Raw genomic sequence first — 18,370 nt, 5'->3', positions numbered from 1 at the left:
ATCAAGAAACGTTGCTCTGTTCGCTGGGTTGTTAGGTAACACAGCCCTGTCAGTGTTATCTCGACTACTGATCGCTCCACAAGGCCGCATGATTTTTGTTTGTTCTCTTGTTTTCCCCCTTTCTTGCGTTGAGGGGCTGTTATCACACAGTTGAATGTTGTTATCAGTGCCCCAGAGTGTGGACTACCGCCATGGCGGGTAGCAAAGCCAGGCAAGCGTTTTTAGGTGAGGCCACAGCCCTTTTCGATCCTTTCAAAATAATAAACTGTTTATTTGTTCGAGTCGTTTAGGTCATAGTGATTGTTTGTTTTTTTTTCTGCCACCTCCCATGTCGTCTCAACTGATTTGAGGGGAGGTCGTTTACTTTGCCTATTCTCTAGTTTTGCTCTGATCTTTCAGTCATGTTTCCTTCCTTTTCGACTAACAATCTCTTACCGTGGGTTAAGTATTTTTTTCAAGGAATAAAAGCACATACTAAGTAATTATAACTGTTTTACATCCATGATAATATTTTTTTATGTCTGTATATTATCGCCCTGTCTCTATTATCTCCTGATCACCAACTTGCTTTTAGGATAACCTAACTTCCTTCACAACAATTCTTTGCTCTTGTTGTTCACATTGAGAGTACTTCATGTTCACTGATGTTTTAAATATAGTGGGACCTATTGTTGCACGCTTTTGACTGTGAGACTGTATATATATATAATTTTTGTTAACAAGCACTTTATTGATTGTAGCTTTAACATTAAATAATTCAACACTTCATAAAATTATTAAAAAGTAATAATAATTATGAAACAACGGTTTATTTTATACATTTAACGCTTTTTGTTTGTTGTTAAATTTGCTCGTAACAAAAGTGGTTGAAATGGTAAAAAACACTTTCTCGTTCGCTAGCGCGTTCACATATATACACACACACAGACACACTCACACAGACACACACAGAGGAAATGTTCAGACTGGTCATCAACATCAATGTCGGTATTTTTTGTTGGTTAGCAGGGCTGGTCCTCCAATGTCTGGCAACATTCGTTCTCATATCACGTGTCAACGGTTAGTTCCCCCTTTTGTTTATTTGTATTTTTTTTTATGTTATTTTAAGTTGATAGGAGTTTACAGAATCAGTTTTATGACATGGCAGAAAGAATGGTAGGAAAAAGCAAAATAGACACTCAGTGTTATGTAATCCATCAGCACAAATAGCTTGAATATTAATGTGACCAAACACAAAAAATCAGTTACAAGTTGCTGATAAGAAAGCCATTGTTCTTCACATTTTTGTATTTTTGTAGTTGTGGTGAAGTGTATACCTATTATTCAAGACTTGGATAAAAGAATGGGCTGATGGTTTGATCCTTTTTTCATTGTGCACGAGTGGATTTATGATTTAGCAAGGAGTTAAATAAATCAAACACATCGTCTGTGTTCAGTTTGTCAGTGCATCCAAGTGGATAAGGTGTTCACTCAAACTCATTAGCTTGTTATTAAATGCTGCTTAAGAGCTTTCCAGAAGCTTCGAAAAGTCATACATTTGCAATAATATGCAGAATATTATCTTCCTCACCTGTACAATCTTACAAAGCTTATCATCCTCAATGAATGTGCTCGCCAACATCACTTTACTGTAGCCTACGTGCTAATCTTATCTGTAACCATTTTAATTTGGGAATTAATGTAATTCAAATTAAATATAGCACACAACAATCCTCGCCAACTTGGACTTTCCTCTAACACGGCAGTTTGCTGTGGAGCTTTTTTATTATTATCTGTTTATAGTACAGTTTCTACCTAAGCAACTGTGTGAAAGTTCCTGTACTGTGATGTGTATTCAGGGACCGCCTGCAGTCAGAAGGTAAATCATCATTTCTGTTTCAGGTGACACCTTGTGTTTTGCTTGCGATAAAATTTTCCACCCAGCTGGGTGCGGTAATCTGGCCAGGTGTGGGCCTCACGAGGTAAGCAGCTGAGGAGAGGAGGGCAAAGGTCGATTGGTAAATAAGAGGAAATGACGTCACAAAGTGGACTTGGAGTCTATCAGTCACGGTATTAACCAGTAAAATAACTTTCACGTTGATAAACTTCACACAGATTCACAACCTGAGAAGAAGATGTTAACAAGTTATTTCCCAGAGGCTTTGAGACGATTCTCCACATACATATAAATGTTATTCAATGTTTGGTGCCTGAGGTCACTTCCGTCTGCCGCCATTTTATGTCCCTCTGTCGGGCCATTGAAACACGATACAGATGCTTCTAGACTACTTTATATACTTTATATCTTGCCAGACTCCTAAAACATGTTTGATGCTAGCTTTCTGCCTGCGGCAGGTGAAGGAGCTCATTCTCAGAGTAATTAACCTATGATGTGATTTGATTTTCTTTGAAAAATATTACAATTTGAAAAAATAGAAACTGTGGCTTTTATAGTCTATAACCGAGTAGCCGACGTTTCCAATTATTCAGCACAATAAACAAACCAAAAGATGTCAAAAATGAAAAATGAAACCAAGACAATGAAAATAAAAACATCACATTTACCTAGAACACAAAGAAATGAAAAGACAAACCAAGAACAGTTAAAAGCAATTACACGAACTCCACAAGACAAGACAGAAAGATATCTAAGCTGAGAAACAGACGAAGGAAATGTACAGTATATCAAAATCCTCTACAATAAAACATATTTTACCACAAACACACACAGCTATACTCTAAACCAGTACAATTATTTTTCTGCACACATTTCTGTTACTGAAATGGAAAACCCTTTGACATGATAGTGAACAAATTTGACTATGAGTATTGGTGTGATTATACTTGACTCTGAACATGTCCTTTCTAAGACACAGTAGGACAGATCTCAACTCTCTAGAAACCTTTCAGGTAGTTAAAAATATCTGTAGAAATTTTCTGTCGTTAAACACTTTGATTGACATTGCATAATCAAAAGATAAAGAGTGACTGTTGACATTAGCAACCCTAGCCAGCATGTCGATACAGAGAACCTTTACACACCCTGTCCCCTTCTCCTTTCAAATCTCCATAAATCGTGTTTCCCACATGGTAGGGGTTCTCCACCCGGCGGTTGAGTGACAACCACTTTAACGTCTGGTTCTTGCTGATAAGACAGGTCAAGGAGAAACTTCCATTAGTATTGAACACTGAATATTAAATATTAAATACTGATGTTGAGCTTAACTTGTCACTTAGACATCTTTATTCGTTCATGTTAACATAAGGATGTTATAATATCTTCCACGAATTTTATTTCCATCACTCATCTTATAATTTTTTAAAATAAAGCCAGTTTATATGATTTTTTTTTTTACCTGTTACCTTTGATCTTCTACAGGTGTGCTTTACTGTGATGGGAACAAGCGGTGCTTCCAGCGATGCGGACTTCACATCGGGCTGCATGCCGCGGGAGGTCGGACACATGCACTGATTTTGTTTGCTTGCTTGGTTTTATTTGTTTATATTTTGTATTACTCCAGACCTACTTGACACAGCTTGTGAAGACTTGTCGCAGGAACCACGAATTTCCCACCTGATTGCATCTGAGCTTAGCGCGGCAATTGTTAGGTTTTTCAGATAAATTTGTTCCATTGCTTGCATGTTAAACCATGGCATGGTCCTTTTGCTACAGAAAAGATAGGTTTCTGTGTGTCTCATTTCTTTTTTTAATTTTTATGAGAGACAAGGTGTCTGTAACAACTTATTTGGCCCTGACTAATATGGATTGTACAACATGATATGTGTCTAGCTGTATATTAAAAAGTATGGCACTTATACCTCTACAACAACTTTGTGTCTGTCACAGGACTGCGAGGGCTCAATAGGAGGCAACCTCCACCCATTCCATACAGAACTGTGTTCACAGTGTTGCCATACTGACCTCTGTAACGCCTACCTATGTGAACAAAGTAAGTGTTTCACGAAAGTTCTGCCGATGTAAATATAATTTCTTTCTGTTATATGCAATGTGTTTAGACATTTTCTGATAGAAGTTACGGCTATACACGGTTTGTTTCATCGTCCGAAAAACCGTTTATTTACCAAAACTGATGAGAGAGAATTAATGTAATATAGAATATGAATGAAAAACTCTTAGGGGCAGAAGACAGACAGACAGACAGACACTTGAGAATTCCATACTAGAATAGCACAAAGATCCAATAAAGACATGAACTTTGTGTATTATTTTTAGAATTGCCGAATGGGATGATCTGTGCCAAGTGCGATGACGTGTCAGATGTGGACACGTGTCTGAAAGTTGCCTTCTGTCAGGGCGGCGAGGTCAGGCCAGACAAATCAGAATCTCCTCTTTCATTTTCTTCAAATTTTTTTCATTCTCTCTTCGACTTTTCTTTCCCTTTTTCTGCTACTACAATGCTACATGTTCCAAATTCTTCTACTTCTTCTTCTTTTAATATTCTTTTAACATTTCCAGTTTTGATGCTAGTACTATAAAAAGAGTTAGCAAGATTCCCTTCTTCACATGAACGTTAAAGATGCAAGGACGAAAAAAAGAAAGAAGAAAAAGAAAGAAATAATTATGATTGAAGAATGCTAATCCAGGAGGAAAAGGTCAAATAACATTAATAAACACAAGACATTTGAAATGTTTGGTACTGATTGTAATTACGAGCTGTAGGAAGCAGCCAACAGTGTTGATCATGAAATAGTTGTTAACCTGCTCACCCACCCATCTCTACCTTGCAGGTGTGCTCTTCCACACTCGCGCCTCAGTCCAACACCTACACTCTAGGATGCCAGAAGAAGGAGGTCATATGCTTTTCTCATTTTTTTTCATCTCTGCCCCTTAGTATCTACAATTGTCTTTCTTTCGAATCGACATCCTGAAATGCTTACAATTATGGTATGACCTGGCCGATGATTCAGCCGACCTAAAGAAAAAAACTTGCTACAAAAAACAAAAAAACAAACAAACAACTGAAAGAGTTTTGACTTTATTTTTATTTATATTTATTTCGATTTGTCAGCTTACCTCTTATATCTGAGGTTAGAAGACAATGTAGGAGAACGAGAAAACGTTAAAACTTCGTTGGTCATTTCCAGGCCTGCACTGGCACCACTGCCTGCTGTGACAACGCCGACCTCTGCAACTTGAACCTCACCAAGACCATCAGCAACCCCAGACAAGTGTCCGTGACCTCAACTCCATCCTCCACAACGTCATGGCCGTCTGCTACCGACAGCGAGACAATCGCAACTTTTGAATCAACTGTAGGGGTCGATCACGTGACTCCTACCACGGTGACGTTCTTCAGTTCTGTTGACAACAACACGACCTGGGGGTGGACAGTGTGTCCTCACCATCAGTACCCATGGAGACCTGAGCACTCTGTTGGTGACGAGTACGCTTGGTGCCACCGGAAGTCAAGATGTGACGTCAGAGGGAAGTCTCTCCTTCAGCAGCACGGACGGATGGTCCACATTCGCTTCAGTGACGATGGCTGCAACTCAGGTCAACAAGACAATACCGTCTGTTGTTGTAGGTGAGGTTCGCGTTGTTTGGTTTTTTTTTTCTCTCTCTCTCTTGTTCCCTGATTGGTTTAGTCTTTCCTCAATTTCCTTTTGGTTTAAAATTGTCAATACTAAATTTTAATTAAATTATTATTAATTTTTCCTGGTGGAATTGTGTACACGGTGTCTTGGATGGGTACTATAGGTAGTTTCACTTGTGATGTGTTACTATGTTCACACTTTCTCGGGGTGCAGGTGGAGAGTCGTTGTGCTACTCGTGTGAAGAAGTGGCCAACCCCGTCTTCTGCAGCCAGTTCCAAGTGTGCGGACCTCACGAAGTCAGTGTTCATTTGTGAAGGCAGAACGAATGAGAGCTCAAGAAAATAATTTATAAGCGAAGAATTTATGTCACTGGAATTTATAGCATAGTGCCATATAGTGCCAGTGTAAAGAAGAGGGATAAACAACTGTCATAAGGTGAGAGTAACAAAGTGAAAATGACCAAGGCAGTAGGCAAAGGGAAAGTAATCATAACAATGGAACAAGACAAAGAAAAAAAAAAACAGAAATAAAATGGAAAATAATTTTTATTGTTTATCATTATTGACTTTCTTTCCATCCAGACATGTTTCACAGAAAAGCGGTTGAATAGCAATGGAGCGGACAAATTCTCATCAGGTTGTGTCGCTCGAGAGGTAATAATAATGAATACAAAATTTGTAAATCGCAAACTCACATTGCTAAGGACCAAGAACAAAACATGGACAGCATACAAGGGACAGGAAAACAAACAAATAATACATGAACTATAAAAGAATACAGAATAGTGCTAATGAAGAATAAGATCAAATACAGAAAACACAACTAGGAACCAAATAACAAGAACAAGGTTTTTGCTCATTTAATTTCTTTTATGCTTCTATAAGCATAATAATCTCTACAACAATGCCGACAATTCTTTTCTTCAATGTTGTTGTCAGAATGTGATCATCTAAAGGAAATAATTATATACATGCAGCATCAGCTAGCAAACTGTTGTGTCCTATAAATCATTCAGTCTGAGGACTGGACTGCCACCTACTGGATCTTGTCCTGTCTGTCCCCAGGAGTGCCAGGACACGGAACTGGATGGTAGTAGACACGTGCATGAGACGGTTGAGTGCAGTGAGTGTTGCTATGGAGACCTGTGCAATGACAAGCTGTGTAAGGCAGAAGGTACGTCAATGATGTGGCAATCAACTCTTCTTTCCTCTCTCTTTCACTCCCTCACTCTCTGCTTCTTTCTTGTGGTACTTGTTTCTGAACAAAGTGCGCGAGGCTTACGATTAAAAACTCGGGTGTTAATCCCAGGATCTTAATCTTCTACAGCCAACATCTGTACATCCTCTTTACACTCATTCCCTTATTTCTCTCGTTCTCGCTATTTCTTCTTTCTCTCTCATTTTCACACACACACACTTTTTGCTTGCAAGCACCCACATGCCGTGCCTGTACCTATGACCTCTTGTGTTCCAGTCCTCATCTCACAGACGGCCCTGCTTTGTGCTGTCTGCGAGAACATTCCAGACCTACACGCTGCCTGCGCTTCAAAGCGTCTGTACCGTTAGTGAGGTTAGTGAGTGCGAGAGATAAACTTTGTCTGAGAACCGCAGTCAGGGAACGTGTTACAGCCAAAGTAGGGTTACTAGGTGTTCATGCAGACCAAAAGACCGAAAGACAGACAGACGGACGGTATCGAGACTAGTACTTGGACGGGACGGAATGTCGAAATCCATGACTGTCAGACATTTCTAAATCATTCACCAGTATAAATATACTGACGTCTGTACTTGAAATATTTTTTTCTTTACATTTCTCTAACACAGGTGTGTTCGGCAGAACAAACCGCTGGCGGATTCACCCTGGGATGCCGGAAAACAGAGGTCAGGAATCAGACATGGCTATTTTAACCAAAAAACTTAAAGGTCAACAATAATATTTTAAATGACGGACATCGTTTTCCTGTAGGTATTTATCTCTTGGCTCATGTAAGTGTACCTAGTCTAAAAGCGTGTTAAAGATTATGGGATTGTTTTAGCTTGACGGTCTCGTGATGTTTGTAAAAGAAATCGTGGCCCTGTGTTTAATTTATGAAGAGCATCTACTCACACGAAGTAAAAAAATGTTCTGGTTACAAAGAGAACCGGAAGTGATGACTACAAGAGTTTCTTTGATTGTCTTTGCAGGATTGCACTGGTGATGTTGTCTGCTGTAACGACACCAATCTCTGCAATGTCAAAGGTGGTTCCAACGTTCATGCGCCCTCTAGTGGGAAGACAACTCCTCCTACAACACCTGTCTCAATTACTGGGCCACCGACTGATCTCTTTCTCTCCAGTTCATTTACAGAACAGTCATCGACGTCGTCGTCAAACGCCGACACGTCGTCGTCAGAGTTTTCGACTTCCGCCAGCAGTTCCATACTGGGAAGCGCAAAGCTTGCCGGTAGACACCGCGTCCATGGCCATGACGTCACCGGGTGACGTGACAGTGGCGGGGACCATCTCCCCTGAGCTGTCGTCTGCTTCAAACGGCTATTACATGACGTCATCCAGCCTCGCCGTGTCCGCAGTCTCTGAGACAACAAGCTTCCTCTTTAATTGTAGAGAAACTAAGTACCCCACAGGCATAGCCTCCCTAGAAACTTTCTCAGCAAGTGAGATCCCGTCACCTTCCACTGGAGCGAGTGAGATCATGATGTCTGCCACTAGAATGATCGACATCTCTGTGTCCTCACAGCCTTTAACCTGAATCTTTCCCTTGTAGGAATCCACTGCATGGCCAACTGTGGAAAACTTCTCACCCTCTTCATCTAAAGCAAGCCAGATCTCCTCGCCCTCCATTGCAGCAATCGAGGTCTCAACGACTTCTACTGAAAATAGTGAAATCTCAGCACTTATCTCTGGAATTGGTCAGGTGACAGCGTCCTTTATGAGACCAATGACAGTCTCAGTGTATTCTACAGACAAAGTGAGATTTCAACGCCTTCAACTGAGGGGATAGAAATCTCTTTACTATCGAAGTTTCATCGTCATCCACTGGAGCAAAGGAGATGTCAGCTTCTGCTGAACCTTACAAAATCCTTTACAGTTCTGTTGAACCCTCCACTGCACAGACAAGTGTAGAAAATGTGTTAGCATTAACATCTGAAGTGAGTAGGATTGCAATCGACTTCGCATTGAAGTGAACGGTGCTTCATCTGCAGAACCTTCCAGCTCGTACTTGTCTGTTAAACAATCCACTGCACAGTCTGGTGTGGAGAGCTTCACTGTGTCCTTAGCTACAGTTAGCGATGTCTCCACGTCTTCTACTGGAAATTCTGCGATCCCAACGCCTTCCACTGGAGTGATGGAGGTGTCGATGTCTTCTACAGAAGAGTTTCAAATTTTAACGGTCTCCACTCAGTCAAACGATATTTCAAAATCCTCCATTGTCCCAATAAGTTATCAAGAGTCTGCAGATATTTCTAGTTTGAACCTTCTGTTGGAGAATCTATTGCACATTCATTGGTAGAAAACCTGTCAGTGTCTTCGGTTAAACCGAGTAACATCAACACGCCTTCCACTGAAACGATTGAGGCCTCAGTACCTTCAACAAAAGAGATCGAAATCTCACCAACTTTCACGAAGTCCTTCGATATCTCAAGCATCATTCACTGCAGCCAACGAGATCTCAGCATCTGCACAACCTTACAGCCAGCGCTTTCCTCTTCAAGCATCCAATGCACCATCAAGTGTGGAAACTTTCTCAGTGTCTTCTGCTAAAGCAAGACCGAAGGGGCAACACATTCCAACTGAAGCCCTGGAGGTCTCAGTCTTTTCTACTACAGGAAGTAAGATCTCATCACCATCAACGGAACAGATTGACATCTCATTGATTTCTACACAAACGAACGAGATTCTACTCTCATCGAGTTTGCACCCTTCTGAGAGAATCCATTTCACAGTCACTAGAAGAAATGTTTTCAGGTTCTTTCACTAAAGCGGGTGAAATCACAACGCCTTTCACTGGAGTGGTTGAGGCCTCATTGCCTTCTACGAAAGAAATTGTAATCTCAACTTATTTAACTGAAATAAAAATCTCGGCGCTTTCTACTGAGTCAAACGATATCTCAACGTCCTTCACTGTAGCCAATGAAGTCTCAGCGTCTGCAGAACCTTACAGTTTGCATCCTTCTGTTATAGAAACCCTGTTCATCCACTGGTTAGAAAACCTGTCAGTGGCTTCTTCTAAATCGAGCGAAATTGCGACGACTGTCACAGAGGCAATTGATCTCAGCGCCTTTTTCTACTGGAAGAAGTGAGACCTGGACACCATCGACAGCAGGGATACTGACATTTCAACGCCTTTCACACAAACTAAGGACATCCTTGTCTTCTCTAGTTTGCACTCATCTGCTGGACAATCCATTTCACAGTCGATAGAAGAAAACTTGTCAGTGCCTTCTACTAAAACAAATGATATCACAATACCTTCCACTGGAGTGATTGAGGTCTCAGTGCCTTCTACTAAAGAGATTGAAATCTCAACGCCATCAACTGGACTGATGGAAATTTCGGCTCCTTCCACTGAATCGAATGATATCTTAGTCTCATTCACTGTATCCACGAGGTTTCAACATCTGTAGAACCTTACAGACAACATCTTTCTGTTGAGGAATCCACTGCACCGTCAACAATGGAATCTTTCTCGGTGATTCGCTTGTTACAAGCGAGATGACAACACCTTACAGTGGAGCGATTGCGATATCATCACATTTGTCTGCAGTAGAGAGAGACCTCATCATCTTTTACTGGACAGATGGATATCTTATTGTCTTCTGCTAAAGAGACTGAAACTGCGATGACTGTCACTGAGGCCATTGAGGTCTCAGCGCCTTTTTACTACCGGAAGGAAGTGAGACCTCGACGCTATCGACAGCAGGTACTGACATTTCAACATCTTTCACACAAGCTAACATTGTCTTATCTAGCCTGCATCCATCTGCTGGAGAATCATTTCACAGTCGCTAAAGAAAACCTGTCAGTGTTTTCTACTAAAACAAGTGATATCACAACGCCTTCCACTGGTGTGATTGAGGTCTTAGTGCCATCTACTACAGAGATGGAAATCTCTGCGCCTTCTACTGAGTCGAACGATATCTCAGTGTCATTCACTGCATCCAACGAGGTCTCAGCGTCTGTAGAACCTTACAGACAACATCTTTCTGTTGAGGAATCCACTGTACCGTCAAGTGTGGAAACTTTCTCTGTGTCTTCAGCTGTTAAAAGCGAGATGACAACACCTTACAGTGGAGCGATTGAGATATCATCACCTTTGTCTATAGTAGAGAGAGACACCTCCTCATCTTTTACTGGACAGACGGATTTCTTATCGTCTGTTACACAAGCTGTGAAGGTCTCAGCATCTGCAGAATTTTACAGCTTATATCCTTCTGCTGAAGAATCCATTTCACAGTCACTAAAAGAAAGCTTCACAGTGTCGTCTGCTAAAGCGAGTGATATAGCAACGCCTCCAGTGAAGCCATCGAGTCTCATCGCCTTTTTCTACTGACGGAAGCAGATCTCAGCAACATCCACAACAGGGATTGACATTTCAACGTCTTTCACACAAACGAAAGAGATCTTACCTTCTCTAGTTCCCATCCTTTTGTTGGAGAATCTATTGTGCAATCAGCAGTAGACAACTTAGTGTCTTCTGCCAGAGGGAGTGATATCACAACGACTCCACAGGAGGGATTGAGGTCTCAGTGCCTTCTACTGGGTCCAACGATATCTCATCGTCATTCACTGTAGTCAACGAGGTTTTGGCCTCTGTAAGCCCTTACAGACAACAACTTTCTGTTGAACAATCCACTCACCCTCAAGTATGGAAACTTTCTCGATGTCTTCAGCTGTTACAAGCGAGATCGCAACTCCTTACGGTGGAGCAAGTGGGACTCCCTCGCCTTTGACTGCTGCACAAATTGTAGTCTCAACGGTTTTTACTGGACAAATCGAGATCTTAGCGTCTTCCACAAAAACATCTGAGGTCTTGGCATCTGAAGAACATTACAGCTTGCACTCTCCTATTTTTGGAGAATCACTAGCACATTCACTGGGAGAAAACTTTCCAGACTCTTCTGTTAAAGCAAGCGACACTGCGATGCCTTTTACTGAAGTTGTCGAGGTTTCAACATTTGTTTCTATTGGAGGAAGTCAGTTCTCAACGCCCTCGACTGGAGATATTGACCTTTCAGCATCGTCACAAGCTAACAATATCTTGTCCTCATCTTCTGATGCCAACAAAATTTCAGCGTCTTCAGAAACTTACAACTGGCCATCCACCTGCACAGTCAAATGTAGAAAACTTCTCGGTGTCATCATCAGAGAGTAAGATTCCAACTCCTACCACTAGAGTTTATGGTGCTTCAGTGGAACCTTACAGCTCGTATCTTTCTGTTGAACAATCCACTGCACAGACTATTGTGGAAAATTACTTTGCATCTTTAACTAACATTAATGAGGTTTCTACATTGTCTACTGGTTCAATCCAAGTGTTATCGCCTTCTACTGGAGATGTTGGGTGTCAGTGCTCTCCACAAAAGATATTGAAATCTCAACGCCTTTAACTGGAGAGATCCAATCTCAGCACTTTCCACTTATTTGAACGATATCTCAACGGCATACACTTTAAAGAACATCTCAGCAGACCCTTACACTCTTCACCCCTCTGTTGATGTATCCATTGTACATACACTGGTAGAAAGACTCCCAGTATCTTCCACTGAAGCCATCGAGGTCTCCGAGCCTTTTTCTACTGACGGAAGTAGGATCTCAGCAACATCCACAGAAGGGATTGACATCTCAACATCTTTTACACAAACGACAGCGAATTTTGCCCTATCTAGTTCCCACCCTTTTGTCGGAGAATCTATTGTGCAATCAGCAGTAGAAAATTTGTCAGTGTCATCTGATAAAGGAGTGATATCACAACGACTTCCACTGGAGCGATTGAAGTCTCAGTGCCTTCTACTAAAGAGATAGAAATTTCAACCTATTTAACTAGAGAAATCAAAATCTCAGCGCCTTCTGCAGAGTCGAACGATATCTCAACCACATTCACTGTACCTAACGAGATCTCAGCGTCTATAGAACCTTACAGAGGACACCTTTCTGTTGAGGAATCCACTGCACCGTCAACAGTGGAAACTTTCTCTGTCTCTTCAGCTGTTACAAACGAGATGACAACTGTTTACGGTGAAACGAGTTTGGTCTCTGCTCCTTTGTTTACTGTGCACAATGAGACCTTAATGTCGTATATGATTGAACCTCAGGATCTTCCACAGAAACGACCGAAATATTAGTGTCTGCAGAACCTTACAGCCAGCGCTTTGTTGTTAATGGATCTGATATACCCTCAAGTGTCAAGAATCTCTTAGTGTCCTCTATTAAAGAGAACCTCTTCGCAACACATTCAACTGACGCTATCGAGGTTTCAGCGCCTTTGTCTACGGAGGAAGTGAGATCGCGACGCCATTCATCGAAACGGTTGACATTTCAACGTCTTTCACACAAGCAAACGAGATCCTAGTCTCATCCATCTCGCACCCTTCGGTTGGAGAATCATCATTCTGCAATCACTGTGGACCGAGGCTTCGTGCCCTCTTCAACAGACGAACTGGAGAGATCAAAATCTCAGCGCCTTCCACTGAGTCGAACTATATCTCATGGTCATCTTCTGTAGAGCCCTACACACAGCACCTTTAGTCAAGTCTTGCTACTCACTCTTTACAATGGAGCGATTGAGACCTCAGCTCCATTTTCTGCTGTAAACAGTGAGACCTCGGCATCACCCATACAAACAACTGAGATCTCAAATCCAGAACCTGACAACCTTTCTTCTGAACAATCCTCTGCTCAGTCTAGTGTGGAGAACTACTCCATGTCTTCAGCTCAAGTTATCAACATCTCGACGTCTCCTACTGTATCAATCGGAGTGTCATCCCCTCCAACAAGAAATAGTGCGATCTCAATGCCTTCCATTGGGGTGATTGAGGTCTCAATGGCTTCTACAAAAGAGAGTGAAATCTCAATTACTTTAACTGAAGAGACCAAAATCTCGGTGCCTTCCACTGTAGCGAACGCGATCTCAACGTCATTTACTCTCGTGAACGAGGTCTTTTTGTCTGCCGAACCTTCCAGCAAGCACTTTTTTGTCAAAGAATCCAGTGAACCGTCAACTATGGAAAACTTTTCGGTGTCTTTTGCTATAGCAAGCGAGAACGCAACTCTTTCCACGAGAGCGAGTGCGGACTCAGAACTTTTCCCTGGAGTGATTGACTTCTCGTCGCCTTTTTCTGCTGCATAGTATGATGTCAACGGTTTCCACGCTAACTAACGATATTTCAGACCAGTCCACTGAGATTTCAGAGTCTTACAGCATCCAATGGTTTAGTAGAGAGTCTACTCAACAGTCAAGTATAGAAATTTTGTCTTCTGCTGAACCAAGCAAGATCGCACCGCATTATACAGAAATGAACAAGAGTCCAGCATCATCAGCTGGACCAAACGAGATCTTATCGTCATGGATGATTGCAGGGAACGAGATTTCAACGTCTGCAGAACCATACAGCCTGCCTCCTTTGGTTGGAGAATCCACTGCACAGTCCAACGTCTCACAAACAACCGCTGAAGTATTTTTAATACAAAAGAATGGGATCTTTCTTCTGTATCCCCAGAAAGACAGACAGTAGCAGAACTATCTGGGCAGCTGACTACGTCATCGGTCTCGAAGGAGTTACGTTACACTCAGCAGGCGTCAGACAGCATGCAGTCTGTCACGTCACCAGAAGAAACCAATGACCGTTACAGCGGGCAGACGACCGAGCCACCAGCTACATCTCACTCGTGGTCAGAGGCAGGGATTACTACAGACCTCTTCACTTTGCTCAAAATGTCAGCTGAATATTTTTACCGTACTAATCGTGTCCCTTTGTCCACTGAGCCTTCAGGGACTAATCCGTCTTTCTCACAGACAGATGCGTCACCCGGACAGTCACGTCTGCTGTCATCAGAAACGTCACCAGCGGCGAATGTGACAGCTGACGATGCAACAACAAATGACACGACTGTCTCTACTGATACAGTCACACAAAACGACTATATGTTCATAAACACCACCACGCTGTGAGATGTTTCATGGCTGAACAAGACAAATTGGGGAAGTCCAAGGGAAGCAACCTTTTTCTCGTCATTTAAGACATTTATAGATTGTCTCCCTTCTTCCTCGTGTTTCTGTTTTAGTGAGTTTATTTTCAATAAATAAAAATCGGACTTATTGACACGTTGAGATGCCATCTTTGGAGATACCAATTCCTGAGAGGGTTCTTTTTTAAAACTGTAGTGTTCAGTCAATGTTCAAAGCAGACGCCAACTTTATTTGTTTATTCCACTTTTCCTCAAACACCGGATGTGACTTTCATATTTTTCTTTGAAATATTTTGGCTCTCTATATTTTATTCTTTTACTTTCATTTTACACGTTAATCAGAAACAAGTTAACAAATGCATTGCTTTTAAATTTTTTTTTTTTACTTCCATTGTTATCTTTTTTGTTAATTTTGTTTGTTTACTTTCCATCATTTAATGGGAACCAATAAAAACTATAAGCTCGTTATAAAGCAGACTGAGGCATTGTTATTATCGTCAATGTTGCATGCTTTACTTTAATTTTTTTTTATATGTTGCATTATTTTCTTTAAAACGGATATTAAAAGAGCAGGAAAGCGTTTCGGTGCTTTAGTTCTATTAAACCATTTAGCTGTGCATCTTTAAAGTAAATGAAGAACTTGCATGTGAAGTCACAACGAAGTGTATATAGCAACAGTAATGGTCGAACAGCTTCCTGTCCGTAAGCGGCTGTGTGTGGTTCACAGTGTCTACAGTTCAGCTTGGAGAGGCCAGCCCTGTACTTGTGCAGTCGTGTACTTTTAATAATAAACAATTACAGTGATAGCAGAAGTAAATATTTCTAAAATGATATATCACCGAAACCCGGTTGTAAGCACTTTATATACACGAATACGCGCACACACGACCCAAATAATAATAATAATAATAATAATAATAATAATAATAATAATAATAATAATAATAATAATTATTTGTAAAGCTCATACTCACACCCGTAAGTGCTCTTAGCGCTTAAGAACAAGAAGGAAACATGGACAGCATACAAGGGACAGGAAAACAAGCAAATAACATATGAACTATAAAAAAAAATAAACAACCGTACTAAACGAAGAATAAAATTATAAACAGAAAACACAAAGTGAAACCAAATAACAAGAACAAGAACTGAGAGTAAGATGATATTGCAGAAGAAAGGGTGTGACAAAGGACTAGTATTATATGGTGTTAGGAGTAATGTTTACAGAAGAGGAGCGTTTTCAGTTCAGGTTTAAAGGATTCAATAGTGGGTAGGTGGCTGATATGGAAAGGGAGAGGGGTCCATTTTTTCGCTGTACAATAACTAAAAATCCTGTGGCCATATGTTGTTGTTCTGGTGACAGGAAGAGTAAGGAGACGATCATCAGACGACGAGCGGAGTAGTCTAGCTGTGATGTAAGGAGGAAACCGGAGTATCCGGAGAAAAAAAAAACAACAACAACAATCTGCTGTGTAAACAGATGTCACATCCAGAGAGATCAAGGGATGTCGATCGGAGGTAAGATACGGAGCCACGACACCCGATTCTCATTGTCGTGGTGACAGGCACTTTAGTCGCGGCGCCAGCAGTCATGCACCAGTTCACTCATGCATGAGCAATATGTTTTCCAGTCGAACTCAAGGGCCAAAGCTAGTTCGTCCACTGATTTTTTTTCCGCCGAACTTGAAGCGCACAAACCACCCTGGGTACATAGTCTTGCTGTAAACACAACGCCTTGCGCACTGAGATATCGGTTCTGGGTCAGCGGTTTCTGACGTCGGGTGGAAAGGCAACTCCCTTCCTTCTCGTGGTGTCAGCTTCTCTAATTACACCAAGAAACGTCCGAACACGATTATTGCTGACTTGCATACAGTTTAATGTTTCCAATGACATTGTAGGACAGCAAACGTTCATTAACGGTACTTGTTCACTTACCTTGACCATTGTTTAATAAGAACATCGAAGATTTTTTTAACTTCAGACATAGATATTTTTTAAACTGTAGGTATCAATCAGCAGACACAAGTAAACTAATTCACGGTGACAGGTGTTAAAAAAAAAAAAAAAGAAAGACGATCGAGGTGTTTGGGGATGGAATGTACAAGAATGCGAAGGTCTTTGCTGAGTTTGCTGGCTTGTAATGCGAAAAAAAAGAACCAGGTTGGGAAAATATGGAAAATGGATATCAGAACAACATGGATATCAGGAGAACAAAGCAGTGTGGATGTTGACAACTGGAAAAGAATAGAAAGAAGCATGCAGACAGGAAGGGACGGGAGGCAATCACTCTAGTCCTCAAAGATTCTGAAATGAGGCTTCTTTGGGGTGTCTACCCTGCGGGGTGAACTAAAGGTCAGGATGTGGGGGGAGGGGTTATAGTTCAAATCGCCCGTTACACACCACACCCACCCGGTTCAATCGACTGGTGTGCCGGGTAGAAGAATGTGCGAGACTGGCGTCACCTGCTGTTTTCAGGGTATGCAAATGAGAAGAGCGTGTACCCGCAAATAAACTTTGTCGATCTCCGTTTTTGTCGGCCCGTAACCCAGGTTTTGGTTCATTTCCATTTCTACGCGGGAAAAGGGAGGGGTAAAAATATTTTTAAAACCATTTGATTGCTGTTTGCAAACCGAGCAGTTCACTGCGTCATGTAGTTACGCCGAGGGTGTCCCTTTCCCTAGTTTTACCTCTTTGTGTTTGTTTACCCCAATATTTTCCTCCTCCTGGTTGTCTTCTAAAGAAATGTGGGCAACCATGGGATGTTTTCTAAAGGCTTCCATGGCAGGACCAAGCGATCCTGCTTATTATACGTCATTGTATCCTGGAAGTTACGAGACTACAGTGGTGTCTCAAACAGTACAGACTGAGAATGTTGAACAGAGCAGTATGAGCGTGTGTACACCTGCCTACGCACATACCTAGACACCTACATACATATCTATTATATACATGTCTTTCTGAGAACACCCACTCTGGCACGAAAGACAGGCACCTGCGTGACGTCATCAATGCTGCCCTGACGTCACACTACAGTGGAAGCGTCTAGCGTCTGCTACTGACATCATCATACCTCCTTCCTCACTAACCAACCTCCTCCTCCCTCAGCGAACGTTTCCAGACTACACACAGTAGCTGTTACGTCACAGCACGAGGTCATGCCCCCTTCCCCCACCGACCCCTCTTCTCCTCTGACCCTTCCACAGCTACGCGACCGAGCGACGATGAAGCAAGAGGATTGTCCGGTAAGCTTCCGCCACTCTTCATAGCTTATGCCGCTCAGGTGAGCGATCGTTCCTCCATACCTCACGCACTCCCCCGCCCCGCCCCGTCAGGCCCCTGCGAGCCACTGCCCTCGCCGTCAGAGAGCCAGTGTCAAGAGGGCAGGCGGGATGAGAAGAGGGTCAATACACATCTCTGCAACTGGGCAGCAAGAAGCGGAAGGAGTCAGGTCTTCCGACAGCCACCGCAACCCACGACCACCTTACCTTGCGGCGTCTTACCTGCATCAGTTATAATTTATTTCTTCTCGCCGGGACTCTCCCGCCACACACACATTACTCCTACCCCCTTCTTTTCACCCTGCGAGGTGCACTAAACTGCACATCGTTCGAGCAGCGCGACGTAAATAGGACGTAAATAGCACGGAGACG

At 42.0% G+C, this 18,370-nt stretch overlaps 1 protein-coding gene across 1 annotated transcript; it reads left to right on the top strand.

Moving 5' to 3' along the window:
- The first annotated feature begins 176 nt into the window (after window positions 1-176).
- LOC112557542 lies at window positions 177-8,151 on the top strand. The gene is made up of 14 exons (XM_025227480.1): window positions 177-225; window positions 1,009-1,059; window positions 1,882-1,961; window positions 3,359-3,433; window positions 3,827-3,929; window positions 4,214-4,302; window positions 4,729-4,791; window positions 5,086-5,525; window positions 5,749-5,831; window positions 6,117-6,188; window positions 6,600-6,708; window positions 7,009-7,104; window positions 7,359-7,415; window positions 7,719-8,151. Exons 1-9 carry the CDS (start codon window positions 192-194, stop codon window positions 5,774-5,776), a joined length of 963 nt encoding a protein of 320 aa, XP_025083265.1. The 5' UTR covers window positions 177-191; the 3' UTR covers window positions 5,777-5,831; window positions 6,117-6,188; window positions 6,600-6,708; window positions 7,009-7,104; window positions 7,359-7,415; window positions 7,719-8,151.
- The last annotated feature ends 10,219 nt before the right edge of the window (window positions 8,152-18,370 follow it).

The sequence above is a fragment of the Pomacea canaliculata genome, linkage group LG2 (genome assembly GCF_003073045.1).
Source record: "Pomacea canaliculata isolate SZHN2017 linkage group LG2, ASM307304v1, whole genome shotgun sequence".
Taxonomy (NCBI): domain Eukaryota; kingdom Metazoa; phylum Mollusca; class Gastropoda; order Architaenioglossa; family Ampullariidae; genus Pomacea; species Pomacea canaliculata.
This window is presented reverse-complemented; position numbering and strand designations above follow the sequence as displayed.